This window comes from Macaca mulatta, chromosome 5 (assembly GCF_049350105.2).
Source record: "Macaca mulatta isolate MMU2019108-1 chromosome 5, T2T-MMU8v2.0, whole genome shotgun sequence".
In the NCBI taxonomy this organism is placed as follows: Eukaryota; Metazoa; Chordata; class Mammalia; order Primates; family Cercopithecidae; genus Macaca; species Macaca mulatta.
In genome coordinates, this window is record NC_133410.1 from 22,835,037 (window position 1) to 22,860,530 (window position 25,494).

The 25,494-nt window shown below is 37.9% G+C and overlaps 1 protein-coding gene across 3 annotated transcripts in view; it reads right to left on the reverse strand.

Moving 5' to 3' along the window:
* The window catches only part of PPARGC1A (PPARG coactivator 1 alpha), a 111,516-nt gene that overhangs the window by 17,947 nt on the left and 68,075 nt on the right, over positions 1-25,494 (reverse strand). For all 3 annotated transcript variants that reach the window (XM_028848371.2, XM_015138110.3, XM_028848370.2), the window contains exons 3-10: positions 21,983-22,177; positions 19,891-20,013; positions 18,825-19,029; positions 14,805-14,850; positions 14,622-14,695; positions 4,065-4,980; positions 3,399-3,503; positions 3,125-3,245 (exon numbers count right to left, since the gene is read on the reverse strand). In XM_028848371.2, coding sequence (XP_028704204.1) covers positions 3,125-3,245; positions 3,399-3,503; positions 4,065-4,980; positions 14,622-14,695; positions 14,805-14,850; positions 18,825-19,029; positions 19,891-20,013; positions 21,983-22,177 — 1,785 coding nt within the window. The remainder of the gene's footprint in view (positions 1-3,124; positions 3,246-3,398; positions 3,504-4,064; positions 4,981-14,621; positions 14,696-14,804; positions 14,851-18,824; positions 19,030-19,890; positions 20,014-21,982; positions 22,178-25,494) is intronic.

Sequence of the window (25,494 nt, forward strand, 5' to 3'; positions counted from 1 at the left end):
AATGTTAATAATATATTGTATTGGGCTCAACATGTCCAAACTATTATATCATTTTGTGATTGATATAAAAAGATTAATGAAGTATTTTACACTATTTTTTATACCAAGTCTTCTAAATCCAATCACACAGTACATCGTAATATAACCCAATCAAATTAGCCATGTGGCTAAAGGCTACCATGTTGGACACTGCAGGGGGAGAAAACCTTTGTCCTTTCTCCCTTTAGGATCTGGATTAATCTCACCCTGTCTGAGGTTCTCCTTCATACACAGATCTGGGTGCCCCCTAGTATACTACCACAACAGTGCCACAGATGCACCCCTTATAATAGCACTTATCACACTGTATTGCCAGTTTGTGTATCTTTGTCTGCCAGTAGAGTTGAAGTTCCTTGGATACAGGGGCCATGTCTTTCCTAATTTTATATCCCAACCACATGGCAGATATTTATTACAGAAAGAGCTATGAGTTTTCACTCATGTTCAATAGAAATAGCATGTAATTATCCAAGTGGAAATTGGTTAAACAGTTAAGTCCCAAATCTTTATTAAGCACTTATCACTTATAGTTCACCCTGTTAGTAAACAATCTCTATGTTCTAGGTTTCCTTCAATCTACTTTTCAAAAACAAAAATGAACTTTAAAGTCAAAATTCTCACAAATGTCTAGTTAATGTAAAATGATTTAATACAAACCAAGTTGACACTTGTATTACAAGTGTGCTTTGGAAGAGAATTGATACAGATTATTTTCATCTAAGAATTAACAGAGGAACTAGTCAACATTTGTAACACAAAGGAACAATAGGGTAGCATCTGCTTCCAAGCTGAGGCTGGTCACCCTCAGGGTGCTTTTGTTTCATCTAGACCAATGACACTACTTGCTCTATTTGTAAAGGATCAAACTAGCAACAAAAAAGACACCTCCCTTCCTTTCTTTGTTAATATCTGGCACTTAGTCATCTTTAGAAGGTATAAAATAAATACATGTCATTTATTTACATACTTTTGATTAAAATATTAATCTGGCTTTAGTTATAACTATGTTGTGTCTTGGCCATATAAGCAAATTTATGATGAAACTATTAATCTTTCTCTTTAATGTCCTATTTTTGAGGGAAAAAATGAAGGATTTTATAATATATAAATTTGCAAACACCAAAATAGTCATTTTCCTACATGCTTGCTCAGCATGATTTTCTTTTGTAATGATTATAATGTGCCATATTAAAAGGCTTTGTAAATTATATGGCTCTATATAAATGTGAGTTATTATAATTATTGAATACACCATTAATTAAATACAGTGACATTAGAAAAATTGAATTTTAATTTTCATTAGTCTTCATAAGTGTTAACTAATGACACTTTGGCAAATCTTAATATCACTGCTCATTTGGAAGTTGAGAAAAATGTGGCAAATTGTTGTAATTTGCAAAATGCCTTTGATTCAGTCTTAGGTAGATTCAAAGTTAAATGGCAGCAAACCCTCCAAAACTTTGGCCCAAGTGTTCGATTACTTCTCCCTTCTTTCTCCTTAAATGCCTGTGTTAAGCAAATCTCTCATTTAACCTTTATCCTCCAGCTGGTAACTGTTGGCCAATGCTTGATTTTGATTCCATTAGTCAGCTCTTTTATATAGGTTTTGCAAAGTTGTGTTGATGTTAGTGAGTTTTCTTAAAGATAACATATAAATCTAACCTTTACAGTCAAAAATCATTTCCCTAAGCCGTGGCTAGCTTAGATGCAAGATATGTCAAAAGCTGATCTTCACCGAGCTAACTCTGAGTGGCTAGCACAGACAGGCAGCAGCTGCACTGAATAAAAGCGGTGCTATATCTCATTGATTAGTCATGGTTCCCTAGAGCACCATGTCAGAAAAGATCGTAAGGCTCTGAAGGGGCTCAATGGAAAAGAGTTCCATTATCGATTAGGAATGTCTGCCATGGGCATGGGCTGGATTTTGACAACTGGACTGCCTTATTTTTGCCATCCAAAGTCTAGGTTGATAAACAGCAGTAGGGAGCTGGGGTAAAGCCTACCTACTAGTCAGCAGTTGCTGAAAATGAGTACTGATCTTCAGAGAGCAAATAAATATAACATAACCTGGATCTTTACACAGAAGGGTCAGCACTGTCTCTATGTCAAGTGAATATAATACCTCCTTGTAAGTGGTGCTGAAATCCATAAAATGTCACTGAAAAGTAGTTCGTAAGAAATGTGGGTGTGTCAACTACCCAGTTAGATGGCGACCATCACACAGAAGGTGATGACTTTCTTTCTTTTTTTTTTTTTTTTTTAATACAGAGTCTCACTCTGTCACCCAGGCTGGAGTTCAGTGATGCAATCTCAGCTCATTGCAACCTCTACCTCCCCAGTTCAAGCAATTCTCCTGCCTTAGCCTCCCAAGTAGCTGGGATTACAGGCATGTGCCACCACGCCTGGCTAATTTGTGTGTTTTTAGTACAGACAAAGTTTCCTGTCTCCTATGTTATTTCCTGTTTCCTATGTTGGCCAGACTGGTCTCAAACTTCTGGCCTTAAGTGATCCAACCGCCTTGGCCTCCCAAAGTGCTGGAATTACAGGCGTGAGCCATTGCGCCAGGCCAGAAATGATGACTTTCTTAGCAACTCTTCCTCCCCTGCCTCTTTTAAATCCAACTTGAACTCAGTCTCTTCATGGACAATTTAAGTCTCCTGCTGGCCAAAAAGACAAAAACTGAAACAAGATAGCAATCCCTCCTCATTTCCACTCAAAGAGAGAAGTAACAGGAAACAGAAAGAAAAACTCATCCTGTGACCAGAAAGAACCAATATCTGACTGAAAAAAAAAAAAAATCTCTGCTCCCTCCATTTTTCCAAACAGAAGGTGAAAACAGTAACGAACTTCAAAATGAAACTGTGAGTGAGAAATATACTGACTTAAACATTTTGTTTTCCAATAAGTTAGGTCAACGGGGACTGAAGACTTACGGATATTTTAAAGCCAAAAGGCTGAAAATGGCCTGTTCTAACAAACTAGCAAAGACTTAGCTTTTGTTTATTTTCTAATCTATCACCAAAAAAAGCACACAGAAAAAGAAGAAACCCTGCTTCAAAATAAAAGTGAGCTCCAGGCCACTTACAATTGCCTTCTGCCTCTGCCTCTCCCTTTGTTTGGCCCTCTCAGACTCTCGCTTCTCATACTCTCTGCGATATTCTTCCCTCTTCAGCCTCTCGTGCTGATACTCCTCGTAGCTGTCATACCTGGGAAACATAACTTCATCACTAAGTCAACCACCTCAATTTGCATAAGCAAAATGAATAATAATATGGGGAGGGGTATAGGGTTTTGGAGAACATCTCGTCATCTCAAGGAGGGGATAAAGGGAGCCGAAGGAAAATGACATGCCTCATTACCTGGGCCGACGGCTGTAGGGCGATCTTGAACGTGATCTCACATACAAGGGAGAATTTCGGTGCGTGCGGTGTCTGTAGTGGCTTGACTCATAGTAATAGCAGGATCTGCGACAGATGAGAAAAACAAAAAGGGCATTTGCAACTGCCACTTAACCCAAGTTTACTGGAACTGTGGAGCATCCTCTGGGACACTGTGTTACAGAGACTGGCTTGTTCTTCCCAGCTATTAGTGAGATTTCCCAGTGACAGTTTGTGATCAGCTAGTCAGCTTAGAGGGCTGGGAGTGATGTGCTCTCTCTCAGCGTCTCTTATTGATGTTAACACTGAGCACCAGGTCTGGGACACTGTCAGCTTTATCTTGCATGGATCTCCACTATCCTGGCACAGGGCAGCTCTCCAGGTAATGGAAAAAGTTAGATGAGCAAGTTTCTTAACAAATTACTCTCTCTGATAGGACTGGCTCAAGGCACTGTGCTCGGAGCTGACAGATTTAAGAGAACATGGAGAGAGATGTGAGTGTAACATCATTCTCGTTAGTTCCGGCAGCGCCAGAATTTCAGGGGTCAGGGGCCGGAATGGCTACAGATTTCAAATTTTTATTTGTATTTTATTTTGTTCACTTCTTAGGAACACCTTGTGTGTTATTAGGGTTTCGCCAAGGTTTACCTTGAAGAGGATCTACTGCCTGGGGACCTTGATCTTGACCTGGAATATGGTGATCGGGAACACGACCTGTGTCGAGAAAAGGACCTTGAACGAGAGCGCATCCTTTGGGGTCTTTGAGAAAATAAGGATTTGGGTGGTGACACGGAATCTCTACATGGAGAGTTAAAAGAAGAGCAAGAAGGAGACACATTGAACAATGAATAGGATTGCGTGCCATCCCAAGGGTAGCTCAGTTTATCACTTTCATCTTCGCTGTCATCAAACAGGCCATCCATGGCTAGTCCTGAATTTATAAACATAGGTAGTTTGGAGAATTGTTCATTACTGAAATCACTGTCCCTCAGTTCACTGGTCTTGTCTGCTTCATCGTCAAAAACAGCTTGACTGGGATGACCGAAGTGCTTGTTCAGCTCGGCTCGGATTTCCTGGTCTTGGAGCTGTTTTCTTGTGCTGCAAGGAGAGACCTGCTTGCTTGCCTCCGAAGTCTCTCTCAGGTAGCACTGGTCTGAATCTGTGGAAGAACAAATCTGCCCCTGCCAATCAGAGGAGACATCTTTATTTTCTAGTTGTCTAGAGTCTTGGAGCTCCTGTGATATATGAATGAGTATTTCCGTTTTGGAATTAATTGACTGGCAATAGTCATGGTCACCAAACAGCCGTAGACTGTGCCGCTTGGTCTTCCTTTCCTCGTGTCCACCAGTGAGCACTGTGGACTTGCTGAGTTGTGCATACAACTCGGATTGCTCCGGCCCTTTCTTGGTGGAGTTATTGCCTTGTGTACCAGAAGACTCGCTGTACCGGGGCTTCTTTGATGGTGGTGGCACCACAGTCTTGCAAGAGGACTTCGGCTTTGGAGAAGCCCTAAAAGGGTTATCTTGGTTGGCTTTATGAGGAGGAGTGGTGGGTGGAGTTAGGCCTAAGGCAAAAATTTAAAAAAAAAAAAAGAGAGAGAGAGAGAAAGAGAAAAGAGACAGAGATAATGTTCTTAAATGCCAAGACACGTTTCTAAATTTTCCAAGATTTCAAACAAGGGTTTAAACTGAGTGCAGAAGAAGGAAACCAATTTCATGACAAGGCCTGAAAGACTGACTCATCCCCTAAGCCTCTGTCACCAAGAAAGGATGGATCTACAGTGCTGAACAGGAGGCAGAGCTGTGATCTTTTGTATTTCAAACACCAACGCTAACAAATCCTGCTTCCCAGAAAACATGAACGCATCACCCCTGGCCTGCACAGAACTAGGCGTTATTACCAAAGCTGGCATTGTCAAGGGGATTGTATGGGCTGCTTTATGGAAAATTAACAAAGTGGGACTGAGGAATCACAGAATAGCATTTGTCTGCAAAGAACATTGCGGAGGATGCAAGCAGCTCAGGGGTCTTTGTCCCATCAAGAGAATCTACCCTTGGAGCCAACTTAAAAAAAAAAAAAAGATGAGATGACAACTTCAAAGTAAGTTCAGTGAAATACGACAGCCAAATGCAGGGACCTAGAGCAACTCTACAACTTAACAGCAGTGATTCTTTGTCGCCACAGTTCATTAACCTAGTAAACCATGGCTAATGTAGGCATAATACATTCTTGTAAGCATAACTAATACATTCTGTCTAAAATATGGTTCTGCAGCAGAAACCTAAGTGAACAGTAACACTAAATATCACAGTGCCAACCGACCATTGTATATAGAGCACAACATAAGGGAGGGTTATGAGACCGAGGGACTGAAACTCAGCCAAGCTTCAGCAGCTAACTAATTAAATAAATAAAAAGGAAGAAAGAGGAACAGCCATCAGTTGTTGCTCCTTCTGCTTTTCTATAGGAGGGCAGAACATTTCATCAGAAACCACTGTGGGAGAGTCCGTGAAGCATAGTAGTTCCCTCTGTTGAGTTTCCCCCCTGAATAAATCCTACTCATCCCTTTGTGCCGAGGAAGAATCATTGTCAAGTGGCTCCAGAGTCCAAGGAACTTTGAAGAAGGGCAGGCTGGAGTTCAAATGACTTTCTGCTTACAAGGGAGCATTTTAGTTTACAATACACTTTCTATTTAGGAGGCGGGGTGAACACTATTCAGCAAAAAGAACTTCAAGTCTGCTAACAAGTATGGGGTTAGATTTAAGGCAAGTTTCAAGGAAAAACATGCTACCTTGCTGGAAAAAAAAAGAAAACACAGACACACATGCACGCACGCGCGCACACACACACACACACATATATACCAAGAGCCATGTAGGTCACAAAAAGCCACATGAAATTTTGATATGAACAGGAAGATGCTGCCTCACTCTCCTACTTTATAATAAAGAAATGGAAAGAATGAATGTTTTCTCTAAAGTGAAATATTTTATACCAATATTTGGCAATTTTTATTATTCAAAGCTAATTCTCCCTGAGAGAAGAAAAGGTATACAAATGTAAGGTGGTTTGACTTTGGAGTTCCAACCCAGAAAAGTTCAGAAAGATAAAGAAATGGAAGCACAAAGCGAATGGGACACTGTACTCCGTTCATGGTCACACCTGAGTCTCAAAAAGGCTTCCCTTTGTTGGCAGCTTCTCTTGGATGGCTCTTTGCTGTAGCAAAGGGAGTGACTTATATGACTGAATGAAACATCGGTGCCACTGAGGCACAATCAACTCTTGTTTCCTCTCTCATAGATGAGTATGTCTTTTACTCAATCTAAGAAATTCCTATTTGGTCGATCTTCTCTTTTCTCTCTGTTTTCACTTGTTTTATTTACCTATTGTACTGCCGTATTCATGCATACTGATTGCTTCTACATGCTACCTTCAATTACCACTTGCAATTCCCAGCAAAAAAAAAAAAAAAAAAAAAAAAGCACACTCTCAAATATTCCTCCTAGGAGCCTAAGATACTTAAAGAAATAATGACAAATAATCTCTCTTTGCTGAGTAAATACCCATCAAACACGTCCAACGACATAGCCCTTGAATTGGAGGAAATGGCATTCAACATCCTCACATTCAACTCTGTAAATCTTTGCATAATCACCCCAAGTTAGGGTAGTTTTTACTTCTTTAGTAATTTATTGTCAGGATCCCTCTCTTGATACCAATCACATATTACTATACATTTTTGCTTATCTCTTTTTGAATGTGAATTATGTCTTGTCTTTCCAAATCGATTATAAGCTCTTTGCAGGGTGTGGCTTGGGCGCATTTGTTGCATTATTATTTTCTACTAATTTTAATTTTTCTAGATTCTTCTTTAGTAGTGGGTCTCACATTTCAGCAGTCCAAGAATCACTTGGGATACTGGGTAAACATTTGTAATTAGATGCTTCACAGACCACATCTGGAGAACCCCAGCCCTCCTAGCGTGTCTGCAGCATGCCACTTTGTACTCTCAGGTATACATATTTTGACAGACATTTTAGATTTATAAAAAGAAACCTTAAACTTCAGGAACACCAAATTAGGCCACTATTAAAGAGAGACTGGTTCTAAAAATAGCTTAGGTATCTAGAGATTTCAGATACAGAAATCCTTCTGTGTCTTGAAAATTCGAAACCCTTGTCCTAGTACCTAAGCTCATTATCGCTTAAATAACTGGTTCTCAAGTTGCTCTGGGGAGTGGCGACACCTTGATTGTACTTTCTTTGAGTTAAAAACAAAACCTTTTACCTCTGTCACACATTATGGCCTGTGGCCATTGAACAGACCTTCGTTGAACACCTACTATGTGCTGGATATGACATCAGATGCTGCTATTTCAGGGACTCAGCCTCCAGCGACTTCACAATCGATTTTAATAAAAAGGTGCTTCTTTAAAATTTGACATGAGTATATTTTTCTGCATATACGCTTAAAATTGATGGAAACACCCAGAGACCATCAAACATGCCCCGTGAGTAAAAATATCAGGGCTGTACATTTCTGTTGGCACCATTTGTTGAAGCAAGTAAGTAATGCTTGCTTATTGAATGGAAGATATTTCAGGATTAATGAGTAGATGGAGAGAGAAAAATAATTTGGCTAATGCCCTAAAGCCTTCATTGTTTACTGAAACATCTCCAACCAGAGAATATCTCAAAGCAAGATTGAGAAATCTCACGGACGACAAGACTTCCTATCACCAGGTGCCTCCCTATTGGAAAGCCTATCTCCAGATACACTTGAGACCCAAAGCCAAACAAAATAAAACAAAAGTGCAAAGAGTACGTTTTCTTTTCACATAGTGTTAAACTTTTCAGAGCTGCTGATGAGACAGGCAACCCCTTGCTGCCTCTGAACTAGTTGTTATTTCTCTAGCCTCACCTCTGCTACCCAAAACCTTCCCCCTGAAGTAAGAGGGAGGTCGGTGCTCACTCCCTTGATGCCACTACCTTTGCTCATCTTCCCACTAATCTCTGGACTCTCGATTTCATGCCACAAGCCCAAATCAACAGTGCTAATGCCTCCCATAACCTCTGGATTATTTCCTGCGTGTTGATTTTCTGGGGAATGTGTACATTTTGGTGTTGACAGTACAAGGTATATTCCGTGCTCTCTCTTGAACTTAGCAGGTTTTGACAGATTTATGTGAGGACAGATGGCCATTACAGGCTGAAGGCTGACAAGAGGCAGTTCCGAGCATTGTTAACACACTTGCACAAACTCTCAGCAGTGCAGCTCGGTGCAGAATGTAATTCAGACTATAGCTTTTTTATTGCCGCCTATTTTCTTTTGTCAAAAGAGCCTGCTGTGCAGAGCAACAAATGGCTGCTATTACCCAGAATGTAATGGGTGTCAGACAAATCACATAACACAAACAATCAAGAGTATGTAGGTCATATTTCAACAGAGCACAACCTTAGCAATATTTATGATTACTGCATTGAAATGTGCTCCATAATAAACAAGCACCTCTACATCACTCACACTTACGCACTTCTGCACAGCAAATCTGGGAGAAGTGGTACATACTCTACAGTCATCTTTTTAAACAGTCCTTTTATTAAAAAAAAAAAAAGGCAGACAAGTTTTGTTTTGTTTTTCATTATCGCTATGAAACGATTTTCTTGGAGGAGTTTTCTTTTGGGTTTGTTTAATTGAATGACTCTGATAAATGGTGAGTCCCTGGCTCTTTCTTGTGCTGTGCTATTCACCAATGACTTTTTTTTTTTTTTAGTAGTTTATAACATTTTGCAGAATCTACAGCAAAATCTGCAACTTACTTTCAAGTTCGTTTAACAGTGGGATTTTGCATATGTTGCACGCCAATTCAGGTACTTAAGAAACAAACAAACAAAAAAATCAGGAGATGAGATTCTAAGTTGCTTTAAAACACACCAAAATAGGAAAACGGAGCACAGAGAGGTGTGTGACTTGTCCTACTCACATATTTCAGGCCTCACGAATTTGGAGTGGGTGTCAAGAGTGCAGAGGGAAAGCTGATATTCACTGAGTACCAACCGTTACCTCTAAAGCAGTTGTTAAAATATTCAGTTGATAAAAGCTGCTCTAGCGTTCTCTCCATCTGCACCTACTTCCCCAGGACTCAATGGCGCTCCACAAGACCCAGCAACAGAAGTGCTCCCACTTGGCACAGAAGGTTCTCCAACAGACCCCGCTAGTCCTCTGGCTGGCTTCAGTCCATTTGGAAGTGGCCTGCCTTCAGTACATTTTAAGTATTTCTCCTATCACCCCTGGTTACTGGGGAACAAACTGGCCTTGGAGAAAAGCTTCAGAACATTCCTATGACATATGCCTAATTCCCCAACTCTTGCTCATGGAAGATGAAGATATCATTAATTGACCCCTGTGTAAATTCCCCAGAGAGCTGGGAGAGGGGATGAGTAAGGGGAACCTGGCATTTCAGGTGGCTATTGCCAAACCCCAAAGCTGATGTGGGAGAGAAAATTCCTTTGCTATACTTGGCTTACAAGAAATAGGATGGTACCATTTCCAGAAAAGAAAAATTAGGAACAAAGGAACTGTCATTATAGACACTGGGTCAAAAAGAATGAGATTAAAAATAGAAAATGAAGAATATGGTTGAACTATGGAAGAAATTTCTGACAGTAAGAGTTGGCAAGCACCGGAATGGGCTGTAAAGAGAATTTGTTGGGTCTCCCTTTCTTAGATTCTTGAAGCACAGGAATAGATTCTGTGACCTGTCAAAATCACCTTCCAGTTCTGTGACGCTATGGTTTTCCTTTTAAAACTACCGACAACTACCGATATTTTACTTTGATCTACTTTCCCAAAGATATGTCACATACACAAGAAGTATATACGCCAAAAGGCTACAGCCGTTTGTCAATATTTATGCTGTTTGTCAATACATTTTTTCCAGCAAAATGAACTTTTAAATGGAGAGTCCAAAAAGGCAATGTAAAATTCAACATAAAAGTGGTAGTTACAGATGGGTTAATGAGTGTTTTGTTGTTGTTTTTATGGTGAGTCTACTAAAGTACACTTGGAATGACTGCTGATTAAAGCCTAGAGAAAAAATGAAGTAAAAAATAAATAACATCAAATCACATGTCCCCTCTGATGAAAATAATGTGGAAAAACATATATCAATGGAGAAAAAAAATTATGAAGTCCTACTTGTTTTAGGGTGATGACATCTGATTATATTTTTTGCTCTTCTCATTTTCTTTATCAGTTATAAAATAGTTCTGCTGTTACAATGTTTACAGTAATAACAAATAAAAACTATATATACATATACATAAAATTTTGGGGTCAGTCACTTTGGTCCCTACCCAAATTCCTTCGTGTCTGTGGTTAAAACCGTCACCTTGTTGAGCTGACACTGCTTTGCCATTCCCATTTCAGAAACAAAAAAGTGTAGCACTCTGAAAATCTCCATATGCAATAGATTTAAATGCCTTCTGCCAAAAGATCATTCTCTTTTCTCTCATCTTGCTTTACTAACAGCTATTTTGAAATCAAATTAGATTTTACACCTGTAAAAGAGAAGAGTTTTTTTTATCAGCCAAAATGAGCTAGTTTAGGACAATCACAAAGAAGTCAGACCAGCTGGCAATACCTAATAAAGCAAACTTCCTATCTCATCCCTCCTGTTTCCCAAAGACACTGCAGATGGGGCAGAGGCATTATTCTGGAGGTCTTAGAATTTTGTTGACTCTTTACATTTCCACTTAAACATTTGGAAAATTTCACTAAAATTTGTGAGAGTAAAGAAAAAGAAGACACCAGAAGGCCTGAGCCAAAGCTTGGGTCACTTCTGCTGCAATCAAACCGATTAAGTCTGTAGACCAAGGATCAACAAACTACCAATATGAATGCTGTTTCTATCCTTGCCACCCACCTGCTGCACCTGTGGCAGACATCACTAATTGATCATGACATTCCCTGTGAGCACAGACTTGGCCTTAGAACCTTTCTCAACACAATGCTCCTGGCAGACAGTACCAATCAATGACACTTGGCAAGTGCAGTGAAGCCTACTTAACATAACATATGTCAATTACTATCTTTAAAATTCAGACTTCAGGAAAGAGACATAATTTCTCTTCGGGCAGACCTGCTTTGAACCCAGGGTCTATCATATAGCTTGTATCAACGTATAAATCTTTCCTCAACAATGAAATGGGCAGAGAGTAAGGAAGATACTGTATGTAAAGTGCCTGTTTAAGGAGTGCCTAATTGCCAGAAATTGTAGGCATAGAAGTAGCTGTTGCTGAGAATCTCAAATCAGTGAGTTTTCTACCGTGATTTGGTAAATTCCATATTTACACCAAAAGCAGTATTTGTTCAATTTGACGTGAAAACAGTGGGAGGTTGGGGAAGCACAGAAAAAGAATAAATAACTTCATATATGAGATTGCCAAAGAGGATACACGGCAAGGGCAATAAAAGGGAAGAGGTGAAGACAGTCAAAAGTTGAAAAGATAAGAAGCAAGGTACAATGACCACTGCAAATGATTAATCAGAATTAGTAATTAAATATCTAATATTTATTGAGCACTTATATAATCAGGGGGCACTCATGTTTTATCTCATTTAATCCTCACACTGACCCAATGAGATGTAGGTATTGTGATCATCTTCATATCACGCATAAGAATCCTAGTCTTTCAGAGGTTAAGTAAATGGACCAAGGCCACACACTAGATGGGAGGACATTCAGAATTTAAACTTGGGTTTGTCCAACAACCAAGCCAAGGTTTTGTAAACTTCACCAAGCTATGCCGTCTGCTCTTTAAAATCATGATATACTACTTTTAATTGAAGCTTTGCTGCTTATAAACTGTTTTACTTCAGATCAAACCACATAAAATTCCATTTTTGTGTGTCAAAAATGATTGCATACTGGCAGTTTTATTTTTCAACCTATATTCTAGTCTTTTGAGTTGACAGTTTTATCAGTAGTTATGAATATGACTTTAAAATGGAGGAAACTGAGGCGTAGAAAAGGTCAAGGATGTAGAAAAGAGTCTTAGCAATCAAAAGATCCAGAAGGGAAAGTGTGTGTGCCATCTTATAGCTCCTTATTGATTTTACAGTCCTTGCCAAATTCATTGTCATTGGAGCATCCCTTTGGTTTCCTGCTTTCTTGCTTCTGCTCCATCAACATCTTCTCTCCATTCCACCCCTGTGCTTCAAAATCTGTGCATTTTGTTGTTGTTGTTTTCCCTGAAGGCTCTCCAAGTCAGGTTAGCCTATGGAGAGCTCAATTTCCTCCACATTCCTTTCCATGGATCACCTCTGTCATTCACTAGGATGATACTATCGCCTAAGTATTTCTGTCAGTCCTTTAACTGCCTTTATCATTTTTAAAATATCTTTTGGTCAATCAATGTATTTAAACTTGAAGCTGTGCTACCGTATTTTCCCTTTGACAACTCTTTTTCTCCCTTTGTGATTCTTTCTAGGTACAATTAGTGTTTGTCACAATCTTCAAACACTACTAAGTGACCAATTTTGCTGAAGGTTTTTAGAGGAGATGACAATTGTAGACATTACATGTTGCATTGCATTTCAAGCCCACAATATCTCTAGAGAAAAAACAAATCTCCCTCCATCTCCTCTTTACATTATTCTCCAGGAAGGTTCCAAACTTTACCTTCCAGCCTCATTCAGCATCTTTCAAGTCCTCATCTCCCTGCTATCCAAAGCTCTAAATCCTTTCTCTTACATAATGCAATTGGGCTTTACTTCAGCTTCCCCAATTTATATCTGTACAGCTATTATAATCACACTCAACGAACTAAAAACTGCCTTCTGGGCCTACCTTTGTTAGAAGGTGGTGGAACATATCCAGTAAATAATATTTGCTTTCATGCTACTTATCAGTGTGGTACCCCAATAGACTAAATAGTTAATGTGCATTGTACTGGTGATTGAAATTATGTAAGATGGTAAAATCTCCTGTAAATGAATGAAATGTGAGTGTAGAAAAATATTCCTGTAAAAAATAACTCAAAAAAGGTCATTGCTAAAATAAGGGTTATCAAATTAGTTGTGGATGGGTGGAATTGGAAATTATTGGAAAAATTATAAAAATCTAGAAGAATTCAGACTACCATACCAATGTCTCTAATCTTGACCTTCAAGGAGCAAGCAATAAAAAGTGGCTACCATCTATAATATGTATTGTATAATAATATATTAGTATGGTTTATACAAGAAAGATGAATAGATAGACCCCCAAATAGCAAACATAAGCTCAAGGTAAAGATCTCCATCTTCTACCCAAACTGTAATATTTGAATGTATATTTTTATGTTTTAAGCAAAGGTAAAATAAAACAGTATATGCTTGAATCAACTTTTTAAACAAACCCACCAATTGCTGGTCCTCACTGGTCAGATAAGAAGGCCTCTACCGCATATAATATATATACACACAAAAGCTACTTCTAAACATATATGTAAGTTATGATGTATTTAAGAAATAGTGTCATGTATGTATTTAAGAAATGATGTTAAGTATATGCTTATAAGTAAGGATTTGTGTGTCTAAGTGTGCATGCCTATAAAGATATGTATATATGTACATATGCGCAAGTCTGCACACACATATACTATCTATCTACACCATGAAATTAACTACTCTACTGCTTGACCAAGTCATGCAATCATGCATTAGGCCTTTCATAAGAAGGTAATTTAGCAAACTCAAAGTGTGAAATTAAACGTAGCAACAATGACCACGGTGGATGTAGGCACCATAGTTCTGGTTGAAAGCATCTTGTTTAATGTACTGTTCCTTTAATCTTATCAGCAATGGTCAGACCCAAAAAATTTCTTGTTTAAACATCCCACGATTCACTTTTTGGTGGGTTCAAGTACCCAAACTTAAAGCACTCAGTGCAAAGGCACCATTTGCAACCAACTCAGAAGTTTGCCTAAGAGCTCTTCAGTTAGTCTAAGTTTTTAAAGTGCTTCAGTATTTTTTATTATTTTTTTTAGAAAATAAGCAACTGGAAATATTTACAGATAACTTCTTATCCAATTTTGTATTCTTTGTTAATTTCATTAATCACATAGACAGTACACTCTATTATCTTATTACACACACACCACACACACACACATACACACACACACACAAACACACAAGTTCCAAGTGAAATATAAGGCTTACCTGCAGTTCCAGAGAGTTCCACACTTAAGGTGCGTTCAATAGTCTTGTTCTCAAATGGGGAACCCTTGGGGTCACTGGAAGATATGGCACATTTATAAAAACAAACTGAAATGGAGTTGCTGTAGCCAAATGTATTAGAACCCCCTTCCCTTTCTGAAAATGGTTACGTTTCTTAATACTTACTTTGGTGACTCTGGGGTCAGAGGAAGAGATAAAGTTGTTGGTTTGGCTAAAGAAAAAAAAAAAAAACTAATTATGTAATATTGAGTGTCTTTTAGATTTCTTTTCTTTCCACAACAGTCAAGTTGGAAAAACAACCAGAAAACTGAAAGCCTAAACTAAGGAATTCTCTGAATATTGAATCAAAGTCAGACAAAAGTCCATTATGCTAAAACAGATTCCAAACAGCATTTGCATCAGTAAACTACCATTCGAAAACACATACGAAAACAGAATTTTTCCAAAAATGAACCCTCCCTGTTACAGATACAAAATTTGCATCATACCATCAGAGAGAAATAATGTTTACTGTTTTAATTTGGAATACAGTACACGGTTTGTTTAGATAAGAAAGCAGCAGAGGAACTACAAGGTGACAGAACGTTATGAATATTCAGTTGATTTTACTCCTAAAATGTATAATTTTATATCTAGCCCTGATAATAGGTTATTTCTATGAGGCCAAAGCTCATGCAGTAACTATTCCACTCACTGAAAATTAATTGAGAGATGATGGCAAATTGTGGGCATTGACCCAGACGGTTTAGAAGGGGTTCAGATCTGTAAATCTGATAGACAACTAAAGTAAGATACCATGTTTATCAGTTGAAAGGTGTATAGATTTGCAAAGATGCTAACTACCTCCTTTTATGCTTTCCTGAATCTTACCTCCTACAGGCGGCATTTCCCAATAATGAAGGGTGAAGAATCTTCTCACCCAAAATTTCAATTGCTTCTCCATGGCAATCTTGTATTTTGAACAGAAGGAGGGGCAAATATGATGAGAGGCATACTTAGGCTATACATTCATGTATTACGTATATCTATGCTTATCTATAAGCATATGCTTATGTGTATGTAGGTTTATGTCAATTTTTTCTCATTAAAATAATTACTTTCAAAAGGTCAAGTGGTAGTTATTTATGTAATGGAAATCATAGTGTCAAAACCAAAAAGGTGTTTAGAATAGTTTCTTATCTTATGGCTGAAGAAACTGAGACCCAACAATACTAAGTGGTATTTTCAGGGCCATAAAATAGTTACTCACAGAGTTGGCCAAGATTCTGTTTCCTTTCTCCTATTGTCAAAAGAAATTGCATTCAACAGACTTTAAAGTAAATTAATCAGCCCCAGCAATTAATTTTTTGAAATGTGAAAATATTATTCATGTCCAAAATAACCTGAAATTAGAAACTTTACTTGGATAAATAGTATTTACATATTTAATTTATAGATTTAGATTTACACAGTTGAATAGTATATCATCTTTCAATGTACATCCAGAAATATGAAGCTCATGATATCTTCAACAAATTAGATACACTGATTGATTCAGTTTTTCATTTATACAGGTAAATGAGCTGATTTTACATTAATTTTTGAGTATGTGTAATATAACAAGTCTTTCAAAAAGAATCCACTTATGAAGAAACTTTACCAAGTTTTATGATACTCAACTAATAATTAGGATAATTCATACAAATTCCACAGAAAATATAACCAGATATTAACCATGTGCTATGTGACATAATAAATGTACATTAAAAATCAGTCACTGAAATTCTGGTTTTCAAGAGGTAGTATAGGCTATTTGAAATGCTCAAAGAAAGACTCTCAGATTCTGATTGTTGGGTACAGGTAAGGCCAAAGTCAATGAAAGGAGAGGAAATGGCAACAGTCATATTATGAGACCAAAAGCAAACAGGAAATGAGAGCCATAGGAAGGGGACAGTCCCCAAACCACATACAGAATCTGATCCCTGAATAAACCCAGACTCTCTAATGCTACCATTAGAGGAGTATTGATTTGATTTATTGAGAGTTTAATTCACCCTGTTCCAGTGACTGGTAGACCAGAGACTAGTAGGATCCTTGAAGTCAGGAATGTGTCTTTTTCATGTAGATTGTGGTATTTGGATGAATGCATGAATAAATGGACAAATAAATGAGACATCAACACACAACCATGGCTAGACGATCATGCTAAGGAAATGAAAAGAACCTGCCTCCAAAATGTTTTACGGAAGGCATACACGAAGTTCAGTGAGAAAAAATTACAACACCTTAAGAAAGATAATTTCAACCGATCCTCCTAGTTATCTCTAATTGTTCACATATTTTCCACATTTTGATTTTAAATAATAATTCAAATAATTACTGAAGTTGAGCATGTATTAGTTCTTACTCGTCAGCCATGTTTCATTTCTTTTAGGCCTTTCATAACTAAAGGATTTTGTCTGTTTGTCAACAGACTTTGGTCTGGGGTGAGTCTTTTGTGCCTTGCCACAGATATATACCATATACAGCCAGTCTCATCTAAAGAAAATTTCCTCCAAAGGCCTATTTAACTCTTCATTGTCATGATTTGTAAAAGTTTACTAAAAGAAAAATAAAAACAGAAAAAAAAAAAAAAACCTTTAAAACATGTGCTGCCAGGCTGGGTCACATATTACAAGGACTTTAAATTTGGCCCCAGAAAATACATGCATGACCAGGACAGGGTGAGGAGTAGCCCAGTAAATTCATTTGTTCACTCACTAGAGCGAGCTCATCTGCTTCCCCTCACCTGAGGCCTTCATGACCAACGAGGCCTATGGCACTATGGTTCTGCTCCAGGAAAAACTGTTGTAGTGCTTATGAGGAAGATCCAGCTGGAGCAATGAGAATGCAGTCCATTTCACTAAATATATTTTCCCAAACTGACAGAAAGTGATGGGTAGTGGATTTGAGATATCTACCAGGGAAAGCCTCATGGAAAGTCAATTTAAAATATTAAAGGAAGGCTCCCGAAAATCCTGGGCTAATACCGAGGTAGAGAGGAGGAAAGAAAATTCAAAACACTGGGAAAAAAATCCGTGTTGAATCAGTAGCAATGACAGCATACCTACACGAATGAATCATGGTTCCAAGCAGAGATCACTGCCTACCACTCTGCAGTTAAAAGGAAAAGTTGGGAAAATGAAAGTGAAACAAAAAGAGGTGTATGCTTACAATTGGTATGTTATAATATGTCTACTTCTACCAACAAGGTTAAAGTAGAAGCTGGCATGTTTTAAATCAACTGCCCATTTCAAGGGGTCTTTGGGCTTCTACGACTACAACGTTTTGAGAAGGAGGAGCCTAAAAGACAGAAAATTGTATCTCTGCCAAGACAGGTTTTCCCCAAATCACCAGGATCTGCCTCAGAAACATCAGCCTCCTCTAGCAGTATATGGTGATAATAAAAATCAACCCAGATGTTTAGTTTAATCTAGGCACTTTCTTAAATTGAAAGAAAACAATCAGGAATTTTCCAATCTTTATTTACAGAATAAAATCCACGAGCATAGCATGTGGTTGTAGAAGAGCAGGGGGAGAAGGAGTGGAAGAGAAAGAAGAAGAGGAAGGGGAGGAGCAGGAGGTGAAGGAGAAGGAGAAAGAAGGAGAAAAAAGAAGAAGAAGGAAGAAGGAGGAGGAGGAGGAGAGGAAGAGAAGAAGAGGAGGAGGAGGAGGAGAGAAGAAAGAAGAAAAAGAATTAGAAAAGGAATGTACTTAGTAATCAAGACAGGCTGCATAAACACTATTTACCACTTCTTAAGGTGTATATAACAAATCACTGATGCCTCATTTTTTCCATTACTGGAAGGGAAAAAATAAAAGCTCTATAATGAATTGGTTAGCCAAGCTTGTTCATAACCTCAATTATCTCAGCAATTCAGAGATTCATATAAACCTCATGTGATGTTGCAATTCCTCCCCACCTAGCTAACATTTCAGGAGTCTTTCAGTGCTTGTGAATTAGACGGCCTAGCAGCTGAATAGAATATGTTTAACCTGTGTCCAAAGAAAGGTTTCTTCCCCCGCTCTATAATAAGTGCTGAATTCTCTTTCCACAGAGTGACACCGATGGGATGGAAGCAAGAAGTTGGTGTGTTCTCCGACCTTACGTGTGCTTTCTTTGCTTCCAGTGCCCTCACCAACAGCTCGTTTTGGTCCCCAGCCTACCTTGTAAATGTTGAGACTGCGATTGTGTGTGGGACTTCTTTTTGGAGGTGCATTTGTCTCTGCTGCTGTTTCTGTTCTCTGTGGGTTTGGTGTGAGGAGGGTCATCGTTTGTGGTCAGATATTTGAGAAGCTCCGAGCAGGGACGTCTTTGTGGCTTTTGCTGTTGACAAATACTCTTCGCTTTATTGCTCCATGAATTCTCAGTCTTAAAAACAAGGCATAAAGAAAACTAAAATTAGTGAACTGAACCTTATCAGAATGGATATAGGTTTTCTGAAGAGATGGGATTTTTCAATGAAGTGTTCAGTCTAAGTGTACTAGATCTATGAGCTGTGAATAATTGTTTGCAGAACAAGGGAAGAAAATTACATTTAAAATTCCTAAATGACATTTATGCAGCTTTTTATTTTATTTCTCCTACATTTCAATGTTCCTACTCAGCAACATGTAACTAACAAGACCCTACAGCGCCTTTACTGTGAATACAAAAAAAAAATAAGCTGGTTTAAACCTTAATTTGCCACTGATTGCTGACGCCCAGTACTCACAACTCTCTTAAGTACCCCTTAATGCTCCGTTTTCACTCACAGTGAATGGCAAGACAAACAATGTTTAATACAGCCCGCTAGCCGAATTATGGCATTGCCAGCATTCCATCCAATTAATGGCAGAGATAGATGTTTTGTGGTGATTCCAAATGCAATCTTCCTCAGGTTAGACAGCTAGCAAAACAGCAATCCTGCATCTTAAAGCCACTCATAGATAATACCAGCTTATCAGCAGATTTTACTGTAGCCCACAATGCTGCAGGTAACAATAAAGTGGGCAAGAACTAACCGACAGTGGCACTTCCATTCCAAACACCCAAAGACAATGCGTAAATGAACTCTGCCTAGTTTAAAGTAGCTCAAGCGCTGTTTACGGAATCCCATTCATCATGGATTTCACCATTATGAGGCAGCTTCGGGGTCCCAGCTGAATTAATACCTACGAACTTATTTGTTTTACAACTTCAAGCCAAAATCCTTTGGTACTTCCCCCCGTATTAAAAAATTTACATTTGTACCTTAACAATTGCAGGGTTTGTTCTGATCCTGTGATTGTGATTTGCATGGTTCTGGGTACTGAGACCACTGCATTCATTATAACTTAGCTGAGTGTTGGCCGGTGCCAGTAAGAGCTTCTTAAGCTAGAAACATTATCAGGAAAAGGGAAAAGCAAGTAAAGTTATGCATCTTTTAAGCATTGGAATAAGTTATTGAAATTTTAAATGTAATTTATTGTAATTATAAAAGTTAATTCTGTCATTTTATTTATGTCACACCTTAGCGCAATAGTGCTACAGGAAATATGATATTTAAAGAGTAGAAAAAAGTTTGACATTATACTACCAACTGTGAAAATATTTCCTTTTTCCTTCCAATTCAATTTCTAGAATTGTATGCATAAGAACAAAAATGCAAATATGCCAATTATTATACAAGTAATAATAGTGAAAAATAGAAGGAAAATCTCAAATTTTCCAGCCATAAGGGATTACTGAATAAATTGGACTTGGTGTGATCTACATATTTTTTTAACAAATAATGCAAAAAACATCTTTCAAAAATAATTTCCAAATCACTCCTAGGTGAGAAAAGCTGCCTTGCTGAATGAAGACATGGGAGTGTAGTGTGGGGGGTGGGGGAGAATAGATACACATTTTCTTTTCAAAAACCCAAATAAGTCAACTGGCAACAAATGAAAGATTTTATGATGCTTTGAACCATGTTTCATAACCTAGTATATGAAATTACTGATTCAAAGAATGCCTGAAATAAAAGAATGACTATCACTGATTCTAGAAAAGAAAAAAAGGATTTGTAAGTAGAGTCCTGGCCTGTGGATCAGGAGACGTGGGTGCTGACACAGGCAAAGCATTTGCTGTCTCCTGACCTCTGTTTCTTCATTTCACTGGATGACCCTCAAGGACTTCCTTGTCCTGACATACAGTATGTCTCTGAGTCAGCTACTCTTCCCAAATGAACAAATTGAATAGATGAAAACAATCTGATATCAATGGAAAGGAATCAGGGTACTAGGGAGCAAAGCCAATGACACTAACAAATGGAGAAATTGGAGAATAAATAACAATTACTTATGAGATATTCTCTATGTCAGAAACCTCAAAATCCAATGGACTCTAAGTATGGCCTCCATGTATTTGCATAGAGTATTTTTAACATTTAAAAACTTAGTGATAAGAGAGTAACAACCTCCAAATGGCATGTGAAACACACTATTAGAGTCTGGAGGATCATGGCATCCCATAATTTACACAGCATGCCCTTATATCAGACTTACAGCAAATGACAAATGGCTACCACAGATGAGAAGGTAAACTGTGTCTTAGAACTAATAAAACTCTGGTCAAGCACTGCATTGAAAGGAAAATTCTCTCTTCATTGCCAACAAATTCAGTCTTCATTGTCTACCATAAATTTAAGTAACTTGGGTGGCAAACATGCTATAGTTTTTCAGTCTTCATAAGAAATACGGATCCAAAGTCTTAAAACATTGCATATTTGTTGATCTACCAATTCTAACTCTAGGATTGTATGTATAGGAATAAAAATGCAAATATGTCAATTATTATACAATTTAAAATAGTAAAAAATAGAAGAAAAAACTAAATATCCACCCATAAAAGATTGCAAAATAAATTATAATATTTCCATACAATAAAACACTATGCAACCATTACAAATTATGCATATATTTAAATTTGAACCAATATGTTCATGATATATCTTAAAAGAATATTGCAATCATTTTTATATGAGAGGTTATTTGAAATCACAGGTGAAATTTTTAGTTTTTTCTTTTTAGTTGTCAACATTTTCTAAGTTTTCATCATGAACATAAATAATACTAAGAAAAATACACATAACAGGAAAAGACAGTAAAGAAAACAATTGCAATAAGATTACATGAAGATGTGTATTATCAACATTTTTAAACAGAGAATCGCACAATTTGCAACTCTGAGTGTGCTTGGGGATTGCTTTGGCATCATTCTAAATGAAAAAATCCAAACCTTATTGTGACTACATCATACCCATGCAGCGGGTAGCCAGAGGCAACTCCAATTCCTGCTAAACAGTAGGAAGGGTTCTTACTAGAGACGGCTCTTCTGCCTCCTGGGGTGGAGGGGTGCCGTCAGGCATGGAGGAAGGACTAGCCTCATTGTCAGTGGTCACGTCTCCATCTGTCAGCGCATCAAATGAGGGCAATCCGTCTTCATCCACAGGGAGACTGTCCAGTGTCTCTGTGAGGACTGCTAGCAAGTTTGCCTCATTCTCTTCATCTATCTTCTGCAGAAACAGAAAAAACCAGAAGATGTGAGTTGACACTGGGAGGCAGGTAACACTATGCATCAACATGTTTGACCAAATGAGTGAACCATATGTGAAATCTAGAATGCCCATTCCAGAACACAAACATCATATCTTTCTCAAACTCCAAATTCATGTTTTGGTCCAAATGACACAATTAATGAATACTTCTACTGCACTAATCTCTGATGGTTGAGCTGCCCAGTTTATCAATTTGTTATGTCAGCGCTAAAACTGCTGTATACAATTCTTCTTGGTCATAGAAGTGTTTTCCACTTGCTCACGTTTTCTTTCCCTGACTAAAAGAAAAGATTGCGAGAATCTTGGAGCTTGAGAGAATTTTAACCATCATCAATTTCATTTTCAGATATAGTGTTTGAATCTCCTATACAGCATACCGCCCAAACTGTCTAGACAGCTCTCTATTTGAATGACACCAGAAAGTGGAACTATACTGAGAGCAACTATACACTTTCATGGTTTCAATTATAATCTCATCACTGAACACTCCAAAATCATTTATTTATTTTGCTCCCTGATATCTCTCCCAACTTTAGTCATAAATCTCGAACTGCCTACTGGACACTGCTACTTCATAATAGCTCCCTCATCCCCAAAACCCAAACTCTACAACTTTCACAACAAAACTGCTATTTCTTTTGACTTCTTTAGTTCGGGTAACAATTCTTCAGACTCAAACTCTGGACCTATTTTGACTCTTCTTTCTCTGATCAGTCACTGAATGAAGTCTTACTTTGTAATGTTTACTAAATGCATTTATTTCTTGTGGCCGGGGCACTATTCCAGTGCATTATTATTTCTAATAGGGGCTCCTGCAAATATATCCTACCTTGTTTTTGACTCATTCCCACCAACACACTCTTAGAAAGCTAATCTTCAATCATTCACTTAACAAACATTTTTGAACATCTACTCTGTGCCAGGGACATCTGAAGTATGAGAGATACAAAGAGAAACAAGACAAAAGTCTGCCCCTCCAATAAACACTACTGTGGAAGGGAAGAACCTGTAAACAATTCATTATAAAATATAATATTTATTTCAGTACTCTGTAAAAAACGTTCAAAGACTTCCAAACATGTACCTTGTTAACAAGGCAATGTGTTATATTCTATGCACGTGGACAACCAGTACCATCACTGGGCACATGGCATAGCTAATCAATGATTACTTGCTAAATAATTCATTGATCTGTGTTTATTGCCAACAATATCTTCTGGACCATTTTCTTTTCCTTCTTTTAGCACTTCACATTGTTTGTCCAATCTGACCTGCTTCCAAAGTCTTCTTTTTAAAGTTCTGTACGCTATGACATTAACAATATGAGCTAAATTATCCCACACAGATTTTATTACAAAATGCACCTAAGCTGCTGACATCTAATGAAGCTAGCAGTGCCCACGCTTCCTTTCTCTCTAGCACTGAACTCCAGTTAATTGACCTGACAAAATTACAAGAATCACAGAATAAGACAGCTAATCAGAAAATCAAATTGTATTACTAGAGAAATTAGGCAGGCCTTTATCACGTATACATTCTATTTTCACATAAAAATTGTTTTCCTTCATTCCTGATCAGCCTCCATCCAGGAGTAAAACTAAGGACTTCTTTTGGATTCAAGAGGCCAAGAAGAGCCATTTGTACTCCCCAGGGACTTTAATTGGCATTTTTTAGTTTGCATAATGCATCCCTCTCACGTCCGTGGATTTGAGACTGTGAGTCAAGTAGTTTGGGTGCAATGTGGTGTGTATAAAGTTTAAAACTTTAATGCAGGTGCTGGGCACGGTGGCTCATGCCTGTAATCCTAGCACTTTGGGAGGCCAAGGCAGGAAGATCACTTGAGGCCAGGAGTTCAAAACCAGCCTGGCCAATGTGGTGAAACCTCATCTCTATTAAAAATATAAAAATTAGCCAGGTGTGGTGGCACATACCTGTAATCCCAGCTACTCGGGAGGCTGAGGCAAGAGAATTGCTTGAACCCAGGAGGCTGAGGTTGCAGTGAGCCAAGATCACGCCACTGCACTCCAGCGTGGGTGACAGAGGGAGACTCTGTCTCAAAAAAACCCAAACCTCTAATTCAGGAGGAAAATCCTAATCAGAAGGGGTAACTGTTAACTTCAAAATGGTAACACCTACTTCCATAAACTGACCAATAGTTAAAATCCAAATTGCACAAGTCAATAACTAAAACTTATCGAACACCCTCAAGTGCTCAGGGTATTGAATACCCTCAGGCCCTCGAGTAGATTCTTCAATCTACCTTCTTTCAATATGCCTTTGAAAGGACCCTGTATATGTAATTCTAATATTAAATAGACTGAAATAATATTCCTTATTTTCTGCCCAGGATCATAATCTGTATCCACAGATTTCAGTAACTCCTTTCTTTGATTCCCCCACATACAAAAATTAAATTGAGATTATTTAACTGTTCTGAGTACAATTATATTTAAATGAAATATATGTATTTTAAAAATCATCTCAAAGTCATGAAATTTACATTATTATAACTATCTCCACATTATCTAATAGTTTTAGAAAATATATCAAATACACATGCACACACAGACACATATACACACTTTCAATAAATTGGACATTTTTCCAAGTATCCCGTTTTTCAAAAACGGCTTATTTCATTGATGTCCAAAAATAGTTCCAGAAAAAGAGTTAAGAATATTTACCAATAAATGGATAATGTTGTTTACAATGATTTAAATTTTGTGTTTGGCTTTCCAGCAATACTACCAGCCGTTATTTGCTTTCAATCACATAATACAATAGCGCCTTAGCTCTATCCCTAATGTAAACAAACTACAATAATTCCAATCAAGTTAAAATGACAAAGAACACTTAAACCAACCAGTTTTCTCCAATGTCTTTAATAAGTCTGGGAGAATGTATAACAAATACAATGGCAAAAGTATTGGAGCTTGATAATGTCATAATTAATTTATAAGATCTGATTAAACCACCAACTATTTTAATTCCCCTTTCTACTGGAAACACAATGAGAGGGAAGGATTTGTAAGATGGGAGATTAGCATGGCGGCGTGTGTGTGTGTGTGTGTGTGTGTGTGTGTATGTGTGTGCGCGCGCATTGGAGTATGTGGGTAGTAAGGGCTACTATTCAGCCAGTATCTATCATAGGACTGTAATGATTATTTACAGTCTGTATCCATTACAAATGATTATTCAATACTATTGTTATTATCTCTGTATGTGGGTGACTCAGAGAGGTGCTCCAAGACATTTATTTAAGTAAATTTGTTAGT